General features: G+C 35.9%; 1 protein-coding gene across 2 annotated transcripts; it reads left to right on the top strand.

Moving 5' to 3' along the window:
• The first annotated feature begins 53 nt into the window (after positions 1-53).
• Positions 54-17,341, top strand: NIPAL1 (NIPA like domain containing 1). 2 transcript variants are annotated; one of them, XM_074273665.1, is made up of 6 exons: positions 54-304; positions 9,667-9,933; positions 11,379-11,435; positions 13,303-13,393; positions 15,031-15,191; positions 15,779-17,341. In XM_074273665.1, the coding sequence occupies exons 1-6, from the start codon at positions 253-255 to the stop codon at positions 16,381-16,383; spliced, it is 1,233 nt and encodes a 410-aa protein (XP_074129766.1). In that variant the 5' UTR covers positions 54-252; the 3' UTR covers positions 16,384-17,341. The 2 variants fall into 2 exon arrangements, with proteins under 2 accessions (XP_074129766.1, XP_074129765.1); XM_074273664.1 differs by lacking the exon at positions 54-304 and adding an exon at positions 8,687-8,789.
• The last annotated feature ends 613 nt before the right edge of the window (positions 17,342-17,954 follow it).

Below are 17,954 nucleotides of genomic sequence, written 5' to 3' on the forward strand. Positions count from 1 at the left end.
CCCGGCGGTCCCCGGCTCTTAAGAGCTCGGACCCTAGCTCTCTAGTCCGGCTCCTGGCGTAGGAAGGGGTGTGGCCAGCCTGAGACCTCGCCCAGTGCTTCCCCATTGGCTGAAGGGACCCGCAGGTGTGGGCCCGTGGAGTGGCAAGTCCCGGACTGGGTGTGGGGGGCGCGGGCTTAGTTGCCATGGGGCGGGGGAGAGGGGCGGCTCGCTGAGGGAGCTGGGTCAGCCGCCGAGCCCGGTCTCGGGACCATGGGGGAGCGGGTGCTGGTGCCGCCGCCTCCCGGAGAGCCTTGCCTGCCAGGTGAGTGGGACGGGGAAGGGGATGCGGCGGGGGCTGGGGGAGAGAGGGATCTCACGTCCGGCGGGTACAGCCGGGCCATTGGTCCAAGGCGTGGGAGACGCGACCTCTCCCTCCTCGGAGGTGGCCCATGGTCCGCCTCTGCGTGGGGAGAGAAGGGAACCCTGGATTTCCACCCCAGAACCGAGCCGCGACCAGTTTAGAGCTCATCAGACCTTTGGACCAAGTTAAGTGTGTTCCTTTGCGTTTGAAAATTGCGCCTGGGGGCAGCTGGATAGCGCCGGGGATAGAGTGCCTGCCCTGAAGTCCGGGGGACTGAGTTCAAATGTGGTCTCACTTAACTCTGTAACATTTTTGACAGGACATATGCATAGCTAATTTTTTACATCATCCCTCGTACTCCCTTCTGTTCTGAATTTTCCCCTCCTTCCCTCCACCCCCTCCCCTAGATGGCTGGCATTCCCATACATATTAAATATGTTATAGTATATCCTAGATACAATATATGTGCAGAACCGAATTTTGTTATTGTTGTTGCAAAGGAAGAATTGGATTCGGAAGGTAAAAATAACCTGGGAAGAAAAACAAAAAAATGCCAACAGTTTATACTCATTTCCCAGTGTAAAACGAAGATCAATAAAAACATTTTTAAAGATTGAGTTTATAAAAAATCATGACTATCATCAGTGCTCCATTTTCCACCCCAAAGTGACAGGAGGAGTAAAATATTCCTGTTTCTGGTTGTCTTTGACTATGCTGTCATTAATTAAATTTCTACTGGGAGAATTCAAGACTTGTTGAAATGATATATTTGCCCCTTTCTGGATTTGTATCTCACATTTCATCTTGACACTGTATCCTTAAGATCTTGGACTTTGTTTAGCCCCTAGGGAATGGCACTCTGAGTGGAAAATCACCTTTTCTAATTTATTTTTGGTTTTGGCTACTTTCTATGACTTGGCTTTCTAAGACTTGGTTTGGGACTCAGCCAACTAAAAAGTCTGAAATGCAATCTAAAAATGCTTTTAAGAAATAAAAGGAGAAAACAGGAATAATCATTGAAGTAATGGGTTTTTGTTAGATTTTTGGGATGGGAATATCCATAGTAGTAGTAGTTGTTATGGGCCAGAACTCTGAACTTGAAACAAAGCATCCTTACAAGGTACTAAGTCAGTGGAATTGTTAGAGACAATGGTTATCTAATTTAGCAAGGTTCAGTATGATTGATTTAATCTTACAAGGAGATGCTATTAAACAAGGTACTAAATGGAATTGGGGAGACAATGGTTAAATCTAGTTTAGCATTGAATTAATCTTACAACAAATAATGGTTTCCTAGTTTACTTGGTGTGTGCTCAGTGTGGGGCATATAAGCAAGAAGCTCTCAGGGCCAGACACACAAGGGCACTAGAAGCTCTGGGAGCCTCAGCCAGGATTCAGTCAGGGAGATTCGGAAGCCAGAGAAGGCAGGCTGGAGCTCTCCAGAAAGCTGCCCAGCCTCAGGAAGGAGATAATAAAGGATCTGGACTATAAGAAAGCTAACCAGGCTGCAGGAAAGGAGACAAGACTTTGAAGGAGGCAATAAAGGATTTGGACTTTAACCCCTGGCTGCACTTGTGGTGATTACTGAACTGAAACGAAGGCTGCCTCCCAGAAACCCCAAGACCCCCAAAAGAGAATATTACAAGTAGTAATAGTAGTTCTCGTAGTAGCAGTAGTTGTAGTTGTAGTTATTGTTGGAGTTGGGAGTTGGAGTTGGAGTTGTAGTAATAGTTGCTGTAGTTGTATTAGTAGCAGTAGCAGTAACAGCAGTTGTAGTAGTAGTAGTAGTAGTAAAAACTGGCATTTATATATGATTTTAGGTTGCAGAGTACCTTTTTTTAAAGGACTCAATGAAGGGGGTCCAACTGGAAGGAGGGAAGGAAAGCAAATACCTGAATAGACAATGAACTAGATAAGAGTTGGATAAATTGTCCTCCAGAACTCAAGCTAGAATTATTTCCTGATACTGCGTGTAATTTCAGACTTTTTCAGTGGATTAGTTGATTTTTCTGAACTGATTTTTTTATATTTTCAAAAATTCTTTATTAAAGACTTGACTGTAGAGGTCCTAGAGATGGTGAGACCTAATGGGAAATGTAAATGTTACATTAAAAGATATCAATTTTTAAAATGGAATTATTTGTAAGGTAATTCAGAAACTTGAGTGTATTTCTTTTCTTTCCTTAATAATAAACCAAAAGGCAAAGGTTATTCCCATTCAAGTTAGTTTGCTTAATGATCTTCACGGACTGGGTTTGTGGATTATAAATCTCATTGTTTAAAGTATTTACAATGCTGAATTCATGAGTGTCCTTTAATTAGACATGAACATAGTTTCTCAGGTCTTTGTGCTAGAGGAACAGCTAGCAAAAAGGAAAGGGGACTGAGAGGATTTGGATTGATATCTTTGAAGACTGAGAACCTGGATTCAAATTCTTTTAATCTTATTCCTTATATATGCAACAGTCGTCAAGTCTCTTAATCCATAGTTTTTTAAAGTCCCTGTCAGTTTCAAATATATGATCCTTCTATTGACCTAGCAATTCTTCTACCACAGTTTGAGATCATCAGAGGAAATGTAGAATGTAAAAAATGTTAAGACCTAGACAGTCTGCTGCTTATTATTTAGAATAGGTACCATCCTACATGAATGCAGATAATACTTCTTTTTCAAAGCACTTTTACAGCTACTGAATTACCTTATTTCTTCATAATATTCTTCAAGACTACCACTGTGAGAGAGCTGATCTTTGGATCAGGAGATGTAGGTTCAAGTGCAAATTCTAGCACTGGGCAAGTTTCTTAATCTCAGGCTCATTTTTCTAAACTATAAAATTGTGATCATAATGATTCCACTCCTGACCTAAAAGGATTGTTATCAGGAAAGCACTTTATAAACCTTAATGGCTTACCTGTATCAGTGTGAGTTGTGATTTCTATTTACAAATGAGGAAACTGAGTCAGAGAAGTTATATGACTAAGGTCGCACAGATAATTAGCAGCATTGCCCAAATTCTGTGAGAATGGGGACTTCTACTTTTCTTCCTGACAACCATTCTTGAGCTTATTCACGTTTCATATTGTTATTGTTTTCTTTTTTTTTTATTTGTTGTTGTTACTTATTTCTTCATTCTAAAAGACTATGGCATCATCCCATATAGCCCTGTGATAAAGCACAAAAGTCAATATTTTCCACAAATTTGAGAAAATTAGAGAAAGATAGCTTGTGTACTGTTTTGAAAAAAACTTTTTGCCAAATTAATCTATTTAATAACTTCTAGGCATGAGCTCCTTTTTCCTGATTATTGTTTGAATAAGTGTAGTGACCAGATTTAGTGCTTAATAAATGTGTTTCCGTTGTTAGATTAATTGGTGTGGGAGGCTTCTGGAAACTAGGCAATTTACATAATTAAAACAATTGCCTAAAGGGCCACAGACTCTTACTTGCAGTTACCTTAGGCAAGTCACTTAACTGGCAAGTCTCTGGAAAAAAAAGAAAAGTTGCCTAGAATACTGACATTTTAAATGAATGAATCTCTTTGATGGTTTCTCAAAGAGGCAAGATCTGAACTCAGCTTTTTATGGCCTCTAGTCCAGGTCTCTACATCAAAATAATCTCTTTACTGTTGTCCCTGTTTTGCTTTCTACAGCCACTGTTAGTTATCTCCTCTTAAGCGTCTGCTAATTAAATTATAACACAATATGAAATTGTTCAATTCCTGAGTCCATGGTGAGATGGGAGCTGCCTTTTACTATTGTCCTAGTACAGAGTTCACACGTCCTACCCTGTCTCTTTCCCCAAATGGTGAAAGAAGTGCTTAAATGATCAAAGATAATAAAAATGTCTGTTTCCTAGCATTGTGCATAGAATGGGCTATTTCTCTGTGAGCATACGATTTAACATAAATTGTAAATGACCAAGAAAATGACAAAAAGTGACATGTGAAAGCAGTCCTTACAGTTCAGCAAGTTGTAAGGTCTTTTATGGTAGGGACCATTTTCATTTTTGTCTTGGTATCTGTTCCTAGGACAGCATCTGGTGTGTGATAGTTGCTTATAAACTCTTGTGATTGATTCTATTTCCTGCCCTTTCATCCTAAGGACTTTTTATCTTTGGTGATCTAGGGACATTATTAGTAAGAGAAAGACTGTAAAATATGGAAACTACACTAAATGCGGTACAGAATATGATAACAGAGGGTGGGAATACTTTGGATTCCTGACTGCATTCTCAACTATAAATTTTTTTCTGAATGATAGCACTAGGTATTTAACTGTTTAACATGAGCAAAACTGATACTTCAGCTTTAATTTTGTTTGTATGGGCTGTATGTTTGTTTATATAGATTGTATTTAAAGGCTTTGCCTCTGATCTGATCTGACCAATCAATTAACTTCTCTAGACCCCACCTATAAAGTGTCCCACACTGCTACTTATATAGATTAAAATGCTGTGTTTAGATATCAATTATCAGCACTTATTTCCCAAATTTATTTTATAATTTTTTCTATTCTTATTTCCTATCATTGAAAATTTTTTCTTTGATATTATTTGTTTTTATATCACTTTCCTTTAAAAATATACTCTTCCATTTTCTCTGTGGAGATATATAAGAAAGAATATATATATATATATATATATATATTTTTTTTTTTTTTTAACATTATTCCTTGTATTCACTTTTCCAAATTTTCCCCTCCCTCCCTCTACTCCTTCCCCTAGATGACAGGCAATCCCATACATATTTAATGTGTTACAGTATAACCTAGATACAATATATGTGTGTAAAACCAAAAAAGAATAAAAATTAAAACAGCATTTTCTGCATACCGTTGTATTCATAGGATCATAGATTCGGAGTCAGATATGACCTTGAAGATCATCTAATTAAAACCCTTCATTTTATTAATGAGGATTTTCAAACAGAAAGGTCATATCAAAACAGATTTAGACTTAAGTCTTCCATTTCTGAATCAATACTGCCCACATCCAGGAAGTGGAAGAGAGGCCCTGGCAATGCCAACAAGAATAAATTATGATTTATTAAAGGAAGCAATTTGGCTTCATGATAACTCCAGAATTGTAATTCTCTAAGAAGAATTAGCACTATCATAAAGGTAATTCATGTACTTATGGTTAAATTTCTTTTTTTTTTTTTTTTCATTCTTAAAATAGATTATTTTGTAGAAAGGTTTTTTAAAAATAAGCTGTTGCTTTAAAAAAAAAAGTTCCTATTAAATTCAACTGGGCAAGCATTTATTAAAGGCCTGTTTGTGTGCCAGATATTATTCTAGATACTGAACATACAAAGATAAAAATTAACGCTTCTGACTTCTAAGGAACATAAAAGACAGGGTACAATATCTACATATTAAATATCTAATATGTGAATATAATATGAAAAATAACAGTAGGGGGTAGAATAAGAAGTATAAGTGCCAATGGATGGGGGGGGATGATTAAACAAATTGCAGTATATGAGTAGAATGGGAATATTAATATTCCATACCAAATAACAGATATGAAGAATTCAGAGAGCTACAGGAAGACTTATTTGAACTGATATAAATCAAATTAAGCAAAATAAAGAATACTTTTTACACAAAGATTACAATAGTGGAGTGGGTAGCCACAAATAATATAATACCTCACAAAGAGCATATAGACAACTTACTCTCTGGTAGGACTTAATCACTCCTTAGTCTGGGTTCCCAGAGGACTACCACCAGTGCTCAGTCTACAACTTGAACTGTAAGTTTCATCATCTTTTTTTCTATCTCAGGAATTATTCATAAAAGTTCCTTGATGATTGTAGCTTCTGTGAGGAACAGATGTTTCCACTGCTAAGCAAAGTCGTTCAAGCTTTATTTGACTTACATCTCAGGCAAATTGGTGGCTCCTCTGATTCTCACCTTCCAAGCTGTTCCACTTATTTAGGTTTATTATTCCTCTTCAGCAACTACAGCATATATTACTTTCAACTTTAAATTCAATAGAAAGAGTTCTGAATTTTTTCTATTCCTCTCTCTCTCTCTCTCTCTCTCTCTCTCTCTCTCTCTCTCTCTCTCTCTCTCTCTCATCAATTTATTTTACAATAGTACCAATAATGATAATAATTATAATTGGTGTTTACCTATTGTTTTGAATCCTTCAAAGCATTTAACTTACAACTCTTAAATAAATCCTGCAAATATTATAATCTCAGTGAGATTCAATGATTTGCACTTAACACACAACCAGTCATGTAGCTAAAAAGCATGAAAAATGATATTTGAACTCTATCTTTTCTGAATCCAAGTTAAGTGGGTTATCCACTATGCTCTCTCTCATTTAGTGAGACCAATGAGAATTGAATGCCTGTTTCTCAGTTATATATCATTACACACTCATTACTTCCTAAGGTGATGATGATTAATTTACCATTCACTGCATTTCCCACTAAAATAATTTCTCCATTTCTCTGTCCTTTTTTAATTTATTCATGCTCTTTATACATCAATCAAAAGTTAGCACAAAATGAAAAAATTCAGTTCCTGGAATTAGGAATCGGTTTGGAACATCTGGGATGCTTTTTACTCCACTCCTGCCAGGGATACTACCACATACTCTCATTTGTTCTAACTTCCACTATATACAATGGATATTTGCACATTACAAAGATCATTTTATTTCCTACCCCATCCTTCAACTTCACTTCTCCCTATAAATGTAGGAGACATTCTGCCATGACTACTTAGAAAGAACATTGTTTCCCTGGTATGGAATCCTCCTACACTGATTCCAGGGATGGAGTTTTTGAAATAGTTATGTTAACCACATATTAAGTGACATGAATGCTACTGGGGGTGGAATTTACTTGGCCAGTCTAGCCAAACGTCTTGAGTTGTTTCTGTTTTTTTCAGCTAGGAATGTAACTGCTACTGATTTGCTATGCAGAAACCCCCCCTTACAATCACTTTAGGATTTGGGGGGCAGAGAGGTGGGACTAGAAAGCAAATCCAATGCCTGATGTCGGCCTACACTAAAGCCTTTAGTATTCCTTGCTAGGAAAAGACTGGTGAAAATCATAGAACACTGAAAAGTGTCTGAGCTGAAGAAATCTAATCAGAATTGTTATAGCAATACACTAAATCATCATTTTACTCTTTCACTCTGCAATGTGGTTGAACCACCAAAATCTGGAAAATATTTTAAGGTTCCTGAAATGTTTAGAAGACACACACTTCTCGGTTCTCATCATTTTAGATACCTGTTTAAGCAATAAAAATGAGAACATTATCTGTCTTATTATCCTGGGAAGATAAATGGGCTTAGAGAAGTGAAACCACTAAGCTTTTTATCTCACCATTATTTTAGACTTGAATATTTCTTCCTTTTCTAAATTCTTGAGGTAGCAATACTCAGTCATATAACAACCTGGCAAAGTTAGAACTATTTTGGTTTCTGAAAAAGGAAAGGAAGACCTGGGGAAAGAGGAAGAGAGAACACTAGGGCTTAGTAGGAACTCACCTTGCGGGTACCGGAAAGCTTCAGGATCTCAAGTTGACCACATCCACTGGCTTTTGCTTTCTTTGCTCCTGAGATGAGTTTTTCAAACTGGGGAGATTCTAGCCCATTCCCAAGGAGTTCACCTTCTGCCGCTCTGTATGGCTTTTGAACTACCTCCCCTTCCCTAATCCCTGGCAGAATGAAGGAAGGGGATGGAGGCAGAGGGAGGAAGGTCAACAGGAGTCATCTTCCTTGGTTCTGGAAGTAGACAAGAAATTAGCCAGAGTAGGGAGGTCATTGGTGGCTAAAAACTCCACAATTGAAAATCTCATTTAACATTTAATATTTATTTATTATAATAATACCAAATATTTATTGTTTCATGGAATGAATTCAATTGAGTCATTTGTTCGTTTAGCTTTTTGTACATTAAAAAAAATCACAAGTACACAACTCAATTTGGCATTAGGCTTAATTTCATTTAGAAGGAAAGTTAGAAAACCTGAGGATTTGTTCTCTTCAGTTAACACTGGTATGGAAAAGTAACTACAGTTGACTGATTTGGGAGAATGCTTTCTTAAATCACCAAGTAGATGATTTAGGTTCCTTGTGGAATAGTTATTGTTTGTTAAATGAGGCGAATGTGCCAAGTGTTCTACAGAATCCTAGAGGAAACTGTGGGTTGGAGCAAAGAGCTTTGGGGTCAAGGCTTGCTTTAGAGTCCCAGCTCCAAGATTTAGCTGTATGACGAGAGGCGTGTCCCTTAAACTTTATCAGCTGCAGTTACCTTAAATATAAAATGGAGATAATACTATTTACACTTTGAAAGTGATCCAAAAGGTTATGGAAAGATACTGGGTGGGCCAGGCATGAGTACACATTCCTGTTACCTCTGCTGGGATTGTGGGAGGCTTATGAATCACTTGTGCTGGGGAGTTCTGAGTAAAGTAGTAGTATGTAAGCCATTTGGGTGTCCACACTGAATCCAGAACCTTTGTGGTAAGCAGGAGACTAATGGGCTGCTTAAGGACAGAAAGAAACAGGACAGTTTAAATCTTCAGGCTGATCAGCAATGAGATTGGACCCATACCACTATACTTCCAGCCTCACTGAGACAGGGAAACTTGAGTGCTTTCACTCCTTCCCTTCCAAATAAAAATAAAGTAGTATGTATAAGTCAGCTGCATGATATCACCAGCAAGACTTCCAACTCTTAAGAAGATTGGCAGGATGAACAGTTTATTTTCAGTCATTTTTCGGTTGCATCCAATTCTTCTTAACCCACCCCATTTAGGTTTGTTTTTTGGCAAAGACACTGGAGTAGTTAACTATTTCCTTCTGCAGCTCATTTTACAGATGTGGAAATTGAAACAGGGTGACATGACTTCTTGAGGGTCACACATTTAGTAAGTATCTGAAGTCAGATTTGAACTGAGGAAGATGTCGTCCTGACTAAAAGCTCAACCCTTTATAGAGTATTGGAAAATGAATATTGGATTAAGGTGCTACATAAATATCAAAAGAAAAAGAGGAAAGTCTCTTGGATCCTCTATGGCAGAGAGAAAGGAATGGGCATGAATTGCACTAGATGGAAAGATACTGAGGGATATCTTTCCTATAAAGGGAAACACACTGAGGAGATCATATATTCCCTGAAATATAAGACTTAAACTATCTAGTTCAGAGGACTATTGTGCAACCTTTAGGTAAAATGTTAAGAAGATGGTATGAATGGGTACAATTATTATTCCCCTGAATGGTGAAAGTGGGCACGGGAGACTCAATAAAGTACTTTTTCATTTCTGTAATGTCTCTCCTATTTGTCGTCTTCTAGGCTCTGTGCTCTCTCTGGTATGTTCCAATTCCTACCAGGCATGGTGCCAGATTACCAATGTGTCACAGTTAAAGACTTCTTATGTCACCCAAGAAAACCAGAATTCCAATGGAACAAACCTGAGTATTTCTACATCTGCCGAGAACCGATACAGACTTTTCCTTGGCTTAGTCCTGGCCATAAGTTCCAGTGTGTTCATAGGCTCCAGCTTCATACTGAAAAAGAAGGGACTCTTAGAACTGGCTAAAAAGGGAATAACCAGAGCTGGTAAGAAACTAATGTCCCAAACAATTTATAACTTACTTTTTTTGCTCTTCCTCCCTTTTCTTCCTTCTTCCTTCTTTTCTTCTTTCCTTCTTCCTTCCTTCCTTCCTTCCTTCTTTGCTGCCTTCCTTCCTTCCTTTTCTTCCTTGCTTCTCTTTCCCTTCTTTTCTTCCTTTCTACTTTCATTCTTCCTTTTTTCCTCCTTCCATCCCTCCCTCCCTTCATTTCTTTCTCATCCTTCCTATTTTTCTTGTTTGCTTGCTTGCTTTCCTTTTTTCTTCCTTTCTTTACTTATTTTTTCCATTTTTCTCTTTCTTCTTGTTTTGCTAATGCAGTTGTTTCCTTTAAGAAAATTTTTAATTTAAAAAAAGAATATAACATTTTGAATGGAAGGGGAGGATGTAGATTTTAAAAGAGCCACTATATGAGACTTCAGAATAAATAAGTCTAATGGCTCAAGCTTTACTGTTCAAACTATTTAGGTGTGGAATACTCAAAAGACCTTCCTTTTTTAAATTAAAACAATTTCAATAAAATAACTCAGATTTTAATTAAATCTTAGGGAGTTATTTTCTTTAAAAATATTGCAGTATCATCTTTAAAAATAAAAGACTACATAATATTCATTTAAGTTGCCATCTGCCATAACATTTTAATATTTAATGTTAAGGGATTCTCAATCTTTTGTCTCCCTCTGGCAAAACCTATGGACCCTTCTCAGAATGTTTTTCTAGGTACATAAAATAAAATACATATAATTACAAACCAATTTCATTGAAGTAAAGATGAATTTTCCATCTAAATGCACAGACTCCCCAAAACTCATCCACAGATTTTTTTGAAGTCCATTGCTTACTGTTTAAAAAAAAACCTTGATCAAGTAGAATTCCCCTCCCTCACTTTACAGATGAGGAAACTGATACCCAAAGAGAAAAAATGCCTATTCAAAGCTGTAGCTCAAGTTAGCAGCACAGCTAATACTTAAACTGTGGTCTTTTGAGTTCTCATTCATTACTCTTTCTATTCTATCATATCTGCCTTTAAAAAAAAAAAACAACTAATCTTATATATTAATTCATACTGAGTCTTGACTTAGATCATTCAGAAAGCCTTTCCCACTGGGACTGATATGTGGTTCAGCATCTCTGGATTTCTTCTCTAATTGGGAGACTACTGTCTATGCTATCAGCAATTTCTTCTCCTTATAGGTAGAGCTAATCACAGGAAAGACTAAATGTGCCCTCCTCATTTCTTCTTTCTCTTTCTATATCCAGAAGCAGAAAAGAGAAAATTTAAGATATTTTGGGGAAATTACTGGTAAAACATTTGCTAAAGAGGCTTTGTCCCCTGCCCTATTTTTTCCTCCATTTTAGGTAATTGATCCCAATAAGGGTCCTCTGAGAAGGGGTTTCATCACTTTCCATGTTAAAATTTGGTTATTTTTCTAGGCCAAGGTGGACATTCTTACCTGAAGGAATGGCTGTGGTGGGCAGGATTACTTTCAAGTAAGTGTCTGATACCTACGGTATAGCTGTGTGAAATTACAAATATCAAGAGTATGATACTTTTCAGAATTTGATAAGAGTAGATAATCTCCATGGTAGAGATTATGTCCATTTACCAAGCTTCTATACAGAAGTAGCCAATGTCTATAAGAACAGGGACTGAACCTGATTTCACTGGTTTCCCAGATGAGGAAACCCTCTCTACCAACAAAAGTGTACCTGCAAAATTTATAATCAAAGAAAGTTGCCTGAAACATTGGAGTAAAGTGATTTGCTCAGGATAACACAACTAACTGTCATAAATAAAAAACAATATGTAAGTCTTTGTATATTATTATGAGTGGACATATTATTTCATCATATGGCTCAAATGATTTTTATTTCCTTTGTACTATCTCTATAGACCAGGAGTAATGGAGGGAAGGGATATGCTAAATGTGATATTCAGACATGTATTTCCCCTTTGAATTCTTGCCTCTCATACATTTTGAAAAGAAAATCAAGACCAGGGTGTTCTTCACATATTTTACCTATATCTTTTTCCTGCTCTGAAACTCTAAAAAAAAAAAAAGGCATATGGCGTTGGAGAGTTAGGGGATGGAATTTATCAGTTGGACATCTTAAAGTGTGAACAAATTTCTAAAGGGTAATGGGACAACACTTTGGCCCCAAATCATTTCTATTTACAGCAAACTTCTAACTTTTATCCTTGCATTTGAAGTCAATTATATTTTAGGTTTAAGGAGGATTAATTTGGGAAATGATCTTGTGAATTTTTAAATAATCACATTTGAGATATCAGCCACCTAAAGATGAGACTCTTCTATGATTGGTTACTTAGAACCTCAATCCTTAACTCTCCTCACTGTGGATTCCAGTGAAACTGGCTTCTTTGCCATTATTCACACAAGACCCTCCTGTCTCTTAGCTGTGTTCATTTATACAGATTGGCCCCCAGATCTGAAATGTTCTCCCTTTTCATTTCTCCTTTTGGCTTCCCTCAAGTCCCAGCTAAAATTCTACCTTCTGTAAGAAATCTTTTCTGATCTTAATTCTGATTTCCTCAACTTTAATTCTAGTATCTTTCTCATGTTATTTCCAATTTATCCTTTTTCTATTTTATTTGCATGTAGTTGTTTTTATGTTGTCTTCTGTAGTAGACTGTGAGATCTTTGAGAGCAAAGATTGAGTTTTGCCTCTCTTTATCCCTCATTTAGCAGAATAAGCACTAATTAAATGCTTCTTAATAGGCTGTTACCTACATCACACTATGGGTCACATCCACAAATCTCTCTTATTTTGCTAAATCCATTCTTTGTTTTATGAAACAATGAAGCTTCTTGAGGAGGAAGAGAAATGACACTTGGTATTCCTCATGTCTTCCTTTAATAGCTTCTTCATTTGGCTACCCAGGAGCTATGTTTTAGCGGTCCTTTAAATTCATATTAACCTATCTTTTTTTTTTTTTTTCCCCCCTGAGGCTGGGGTTAAGTGACTTGCCCAGGGTCACACAGCTAGGAAGTGTTAAGTGTCTGAGACCAGATTTGAACTCCGGTCCTCCTGAATTCAGGGCTGGTGCTCTATCCACTGCGCCACCTAGCTGCCCCCAACCTATCTTATTTTTTATTGTGACTATTGGTCGTTTTTTATTAAGTCATTTTTACTCCTATTTATTGTAGGACAATGTACTCTGAAGCACTAGTAGGTTTCTGGATTCATTTTAAGCCTCAAAATTTTCATATACGATTTGTTCATTTTTGCTTAGACCAATCCTTGGTATGAATTCACAGCTTTGTATGTGTTATTTATTTTTATCTTTTAATAATTAAAATTAACATTCATGTCAACAATCCTGTTTGCTTTATAGTGGGAATAGGAGAGGCTGCAAATTTTGCTGCATATGCTTTTGCACCTGCAACATTGGTTACCCCTTTGGGGGCACTGAGTGTTCTTATAAGGTATGTGAGATAAAGGAAGAACTACTTGTAAGGGTGTTTCATGCCATAATAATCTTAATCCATAAGACTATACATGCAAACATATATTTCTATACATATATGTATGCATGTATTTATATGTATCTATATATACAGATCATATATCTATATATCAGATACAAATAGAAATATTTTTTCTTGGGATATTACATACAGACATCATTATCTACTTGGTTTAAGCTGAGTATATCTTTTAACATTTCTTTCTTTCTTTCTTTTCCTGAGGCAATTGGGGTAAATTAAATGATTTGTTCAGGCTCACAGGGCTGAGGCCAGATTTGAACTCAGGTCCTCCTGACTTCAAGGCTGGTGCTGAATCCACTAAGCCCAAATAGCTGCCCCTTTGACATTTCATTTTACCAAAAATGCAGACAAGTTCAAGTTTACTTAAGCTGTTACTCATGATAGTTATCATGAATAAATCTTTTTTAAAAATACAGCGTTCACTTGGAGTCACTTTTTGAACTTTTACTAAATTTTTTTACTTGTCTTTCAGCTTTTGTTTAGAATCTTCTGATTTCATGTTATTTGCCAATTTAAATCAAACTCAAGTGAAGTACGATAGGATCCTACAATTTGAGCTTGAAGGAACCTTTCTAATTCAAACCTCACCTCATTTTACAGATAAGGAAACTGGTATCTACACAGATCAAGGGAATTGCTCAAGCTCACACAGTTAGTAAAGTAGTAGATGCAGAATTTGAACCCATGTCCTTTGACCACAAATCCAGAGCTCTTTCTTCAGTATTGGATGCTTGAATTGAGTATTAAGCTCATGGATGAACATGGCTCCAGTTTTTCTGAGTTTGTCTTTATTTCATCCCCAAATACAAGTATTTTGGCAGATCCATGACCCCTTCCAACTCCTGACCAATGCTGTTTTTTCACTCCTTTTCTTTTCCCTTCTTAGTCCACAATCATAGGTTAACTCCCATTACAAACCCTATGTTTTGCTGGGTTTGGTATACAGAGTATGCAAGTCATCTTCTCTGGGCCTTTCTTATATTTATACTTTCTTATTTCTTATACTTTTATATCCTGAATATTCTGTCAGGGATAAAATATTAAAATAGAATTGAATAGAATGAGGTTTTGACTTTCTGCCACTTTTGCAATGAAAAATAGGAATGTTTAAAAAAAATTGTTCAAGATTTTTCAATAGTTCACAAAATGATTAAAGCAACCATTTTCAACTTTAAAACCTTCTTTAAAAGGACTGAGGTTAAACATAGGTTAAATCAGAGATGTTAAATGAACAGCCCAAAGGGCCACAAACAGCTCATAGCACTCCCTGGTATAACCCAAACCATTTAAAAATATAATTGGGAAATATTTAACAAAATAAAAATACAATAAGATAATTTAATACATAGTTTAAAAGTAAATCTGAAGCTTATAAGGATTCTTATTTAGAGTTTAGTGGTTCCTGTTTCATTTAAATTGGAGAAGCTTTCAAAACATTTCAGTATTGATCAAAATCAGTTGGTTAGAGTACAGAATAGCATGTGCTATATTGTGACTGTTTAAACATTATGTAATCAAAAATAAGTTGAATCAAAATGATTGCTTCTTGTTTTTTCCCTTTTCGTCCCTAATAGTGCAGTATTGTCAGCCCATTTTTTAAATGAGAGACTGAACATTCATGGGAAAATAGGCTGCATGTTAAGTATCTTGGGGTCAACTGTGATGGTTATCCATGCCCCGAAAGAAGAGGAAGTCACATCTCTACACGATATGGAAATAAAACTAAGAGATCCAGGTCTGTAATTAAAACTCTATTAATACATATTTCAAATTCTATTTCATTTTCTTCCCCTGGTTAGTTTTGTAATTTGTTCCCCTTTTTCTACAAGGAGGGAAGGTCTGGACTTGGGAGTTTAATATGGAAAATACTTTTTGCCTATACAGTTGGCATCTTATATAGTTCCAGAGATTGGCACTAAGAGGTTAGGGAACTTTCCTGTCATCAAATAGAATTAAATATCAGAATTCAGCTCCAGGTCTTCCTGACTCTTGGATTGACTGTCCATTCACCAATGCTTAGATCTTTCATTATAACAATTCTGTTCTTTACCAGCCTCATTAAGGGGGTTATGAGTATTTTTCTATATTATTATCTATATTTTCTATATAGGAGATTATTATGAGTTATATTGCCTAGAAAAAAAAATGATACTTATTGTCAATATTGCAAGTGCATATGAGATGCTTTAATATTTTGCTTCTGGTTCCAAACTAGTGGAAACAATGGCTTTCTAACTTAATATAAGCAAAATAATTTTGCAAAGCATTGCCTAATTTTGCTTTTTTTTTTTTTTTTCTCCCTCTCTCTTTCTTTCCAAACAGCATTTATTTCCTTTGCTGTGATCGTAATTGTGACCTCTTTGGTGCTGATTGTTGTTGTTGCTCCCAAAAGAGGTCAGACCAATATATTAATCTACATTTCAATTTGTTCAATAATTGGAGTATTTTCAGTTTCTTCTGTCAAGGGCTTAGGACTTGCCATCAAGGAGCTGTTGGAACAGAAGCCAGTTTACAAAGATCCCTTTGTCTTTGTTTTGTTGGGAACAATAATAACCTCGGTCAGTACTCAGATTAACTATCTCAACAAAGCATTGGACACTTTCAATGCATCTCTAGTGACTCCTGTTTATTATGTATTCTTCACATCTATGGTAGTGATGTGTTCTGCCATCTTATTCAAGGAGTGGTACAGTATGACTGTCGGTGATGTCATTGGGACCCTGAGTGGATTCTTCACCATTGTTAATGGCATCTTTCTTCTGCATGCTTTTAAAAACACCGATATTACCTGGAGTCAATTGACAGATACTTCCAAAAAAGCCCAGTTATCTCCATATGTCAATGAAGATAGACACGCTTTATTGGAGAACGTAGACTGTGACGATGATCTCACTTTATTTAATCGGATGGACAATCAGGGTCGTTGATGCCCTGGATGAACAGTTTTGAAGAAGGGAAAAAGGAATGTATGCCTTTTAAAAGAACTGTTGAAATATTCAGCTGTATATTTTTCATGTTCATACATATGAAACCTATGTATTTGTTTTGGAAGAAGAATAGTCATCTTCAATCTTCCTACCGAAGGTAATCAATGGATAATTGGAATTTCAGTCCAACATTTTAAACAAATAATTAAGGGGGTTTGGAATTTTTACAGATCATTCTCTGATCAAGTTTGTTTTACCATATTTAGTATGAAGAATTACAGTTTGCTTTCCTATTATAGAACCAACACATGTAAAGGGGAGTGTAGCAAAACAAGCATCTCATAACACTGTAAAAATATTATAGTGGCAACTGTGGAATATGACAATATGGTCTTTTGTTCAAATATCAAAAGGGTTCAGAGTATATTTGGTTTTGAATTTTATTTTTCAAATTGAAAAAAATCTAAAGAAAATCTGTAATCTTCCTATGGGATATATGTATTTTCCCTCTAAACCTCAAGAAAAATACTATTGTGTTTTATTTGTGTAATATTGTGTTTTGTTTTCAAAACTTCTCCACAGAAGATCTCTGGCTTTTCCACAGATATTAATGCCCAATAGTTCCTCTTTACAATTTACATTCCTTAGTTCCTTATTATTTTTTCTTCCTTGGGAACTTTGTGAATTTTGTGGAATCATTGTCATTTCTTTAGAACAAAATGACCCTAAGGTATGTTTGTCACATGTGAATATGGCACGGTCTCCATAGGAGAACTCCATTAATACTTGGTTTTTATATGTTTTGGCTTACTTTGTACTTTTGGTTTTTATATAGAAGAGTATAAAGTTGCTAAAGATAAATATTAGTCCCTTGTAATCACAAAATAAAACTTTTACATGAAAGAAATGTTAAGCAAGTGAAAGAGAACTATTCTAATAAAGAATTCTATAAATCTGGCAGCATTTTTGGATCCCTGGTCTGACTAGGATAGAAGTATAGACTACATGATGATCTCTTTTTTTAAATATGTTACCAAGTTAGGTTGGTTATAGCATCTTCTGTTCCTCAGCCTGCCCTCTAAAAATAGACTAAATTTGATACTTTTTATTGGGGGGGAGGAATTTAAAAATATCTGTCTTTTAAAATGATTAAGAATTCTTATAGAAACATTTTAAAAATGCTGACGGTTTGGCTAATATTTTTTAAAAATAATTTTTCTATGTTAAATTACCAAATTTCAAATTATTTTTAATTCCCTACTCTAAACTAAATGGAAAAGAGAAAATGGAAGGAAGATCAGTGTACTTTGCATTTAAGATAAGTTAACTTTTGTTCAATATGTACAGATGTTCTCATGATTCAGATATAAGAAAAACATAAATGGGAAAAATGGCTTCTTTCAAGAATACTTAAATGTACTCATATAAAGAATCTCATTTGTTATTCTATAAGGGTTTTCTTAATGTATAGTAAGTAAATTATTTACACCAAATCCTTTCTTCTCTAAGGGATTTTTAATAAGCTATTTTAAAACACCAACTTTATGGTGTTTATTTATTTTTCATGTATG

Source organism: Sminthopsis crassicaudata, chromosome 6 (assembly GCF_048593235.1).
Source record: "Sminthopsis crassicaudata isolate SCR6 chromosome 6, ASM4859323v1, whole genome shotgun sequence".
NCBI lineage: Eukaryota > Metazoa > Chordata > Mammalia > Dasyuromorphia > Dasyuridae > Sminthopsis > Sminthopsis crassicaudata.

Coding starts and splice junctions, on each gene's coding strand:
- NIPAL1 (XM_074273664.1), top strand. CDS start 8,702: ATGAGTACACATTCCTGTTACCTCTGCTGGGATTGTGGGAGGCTTATG. Junction 8,790..9,666: donor TCTGAGTAAAGTAGTAGTAT/GTAAGCCATTTG, acceptor GTCGTCTTCTAG/GCTCTGTGCTCTCTCTGGTA. Junction 11,436..13,302: donor GTGGGCAGGATTACTTTCAA/GTAAGTGTCTGA, acceptor TTTGCTTTATAG/TGGGAATAGGAGAGGCTGCA.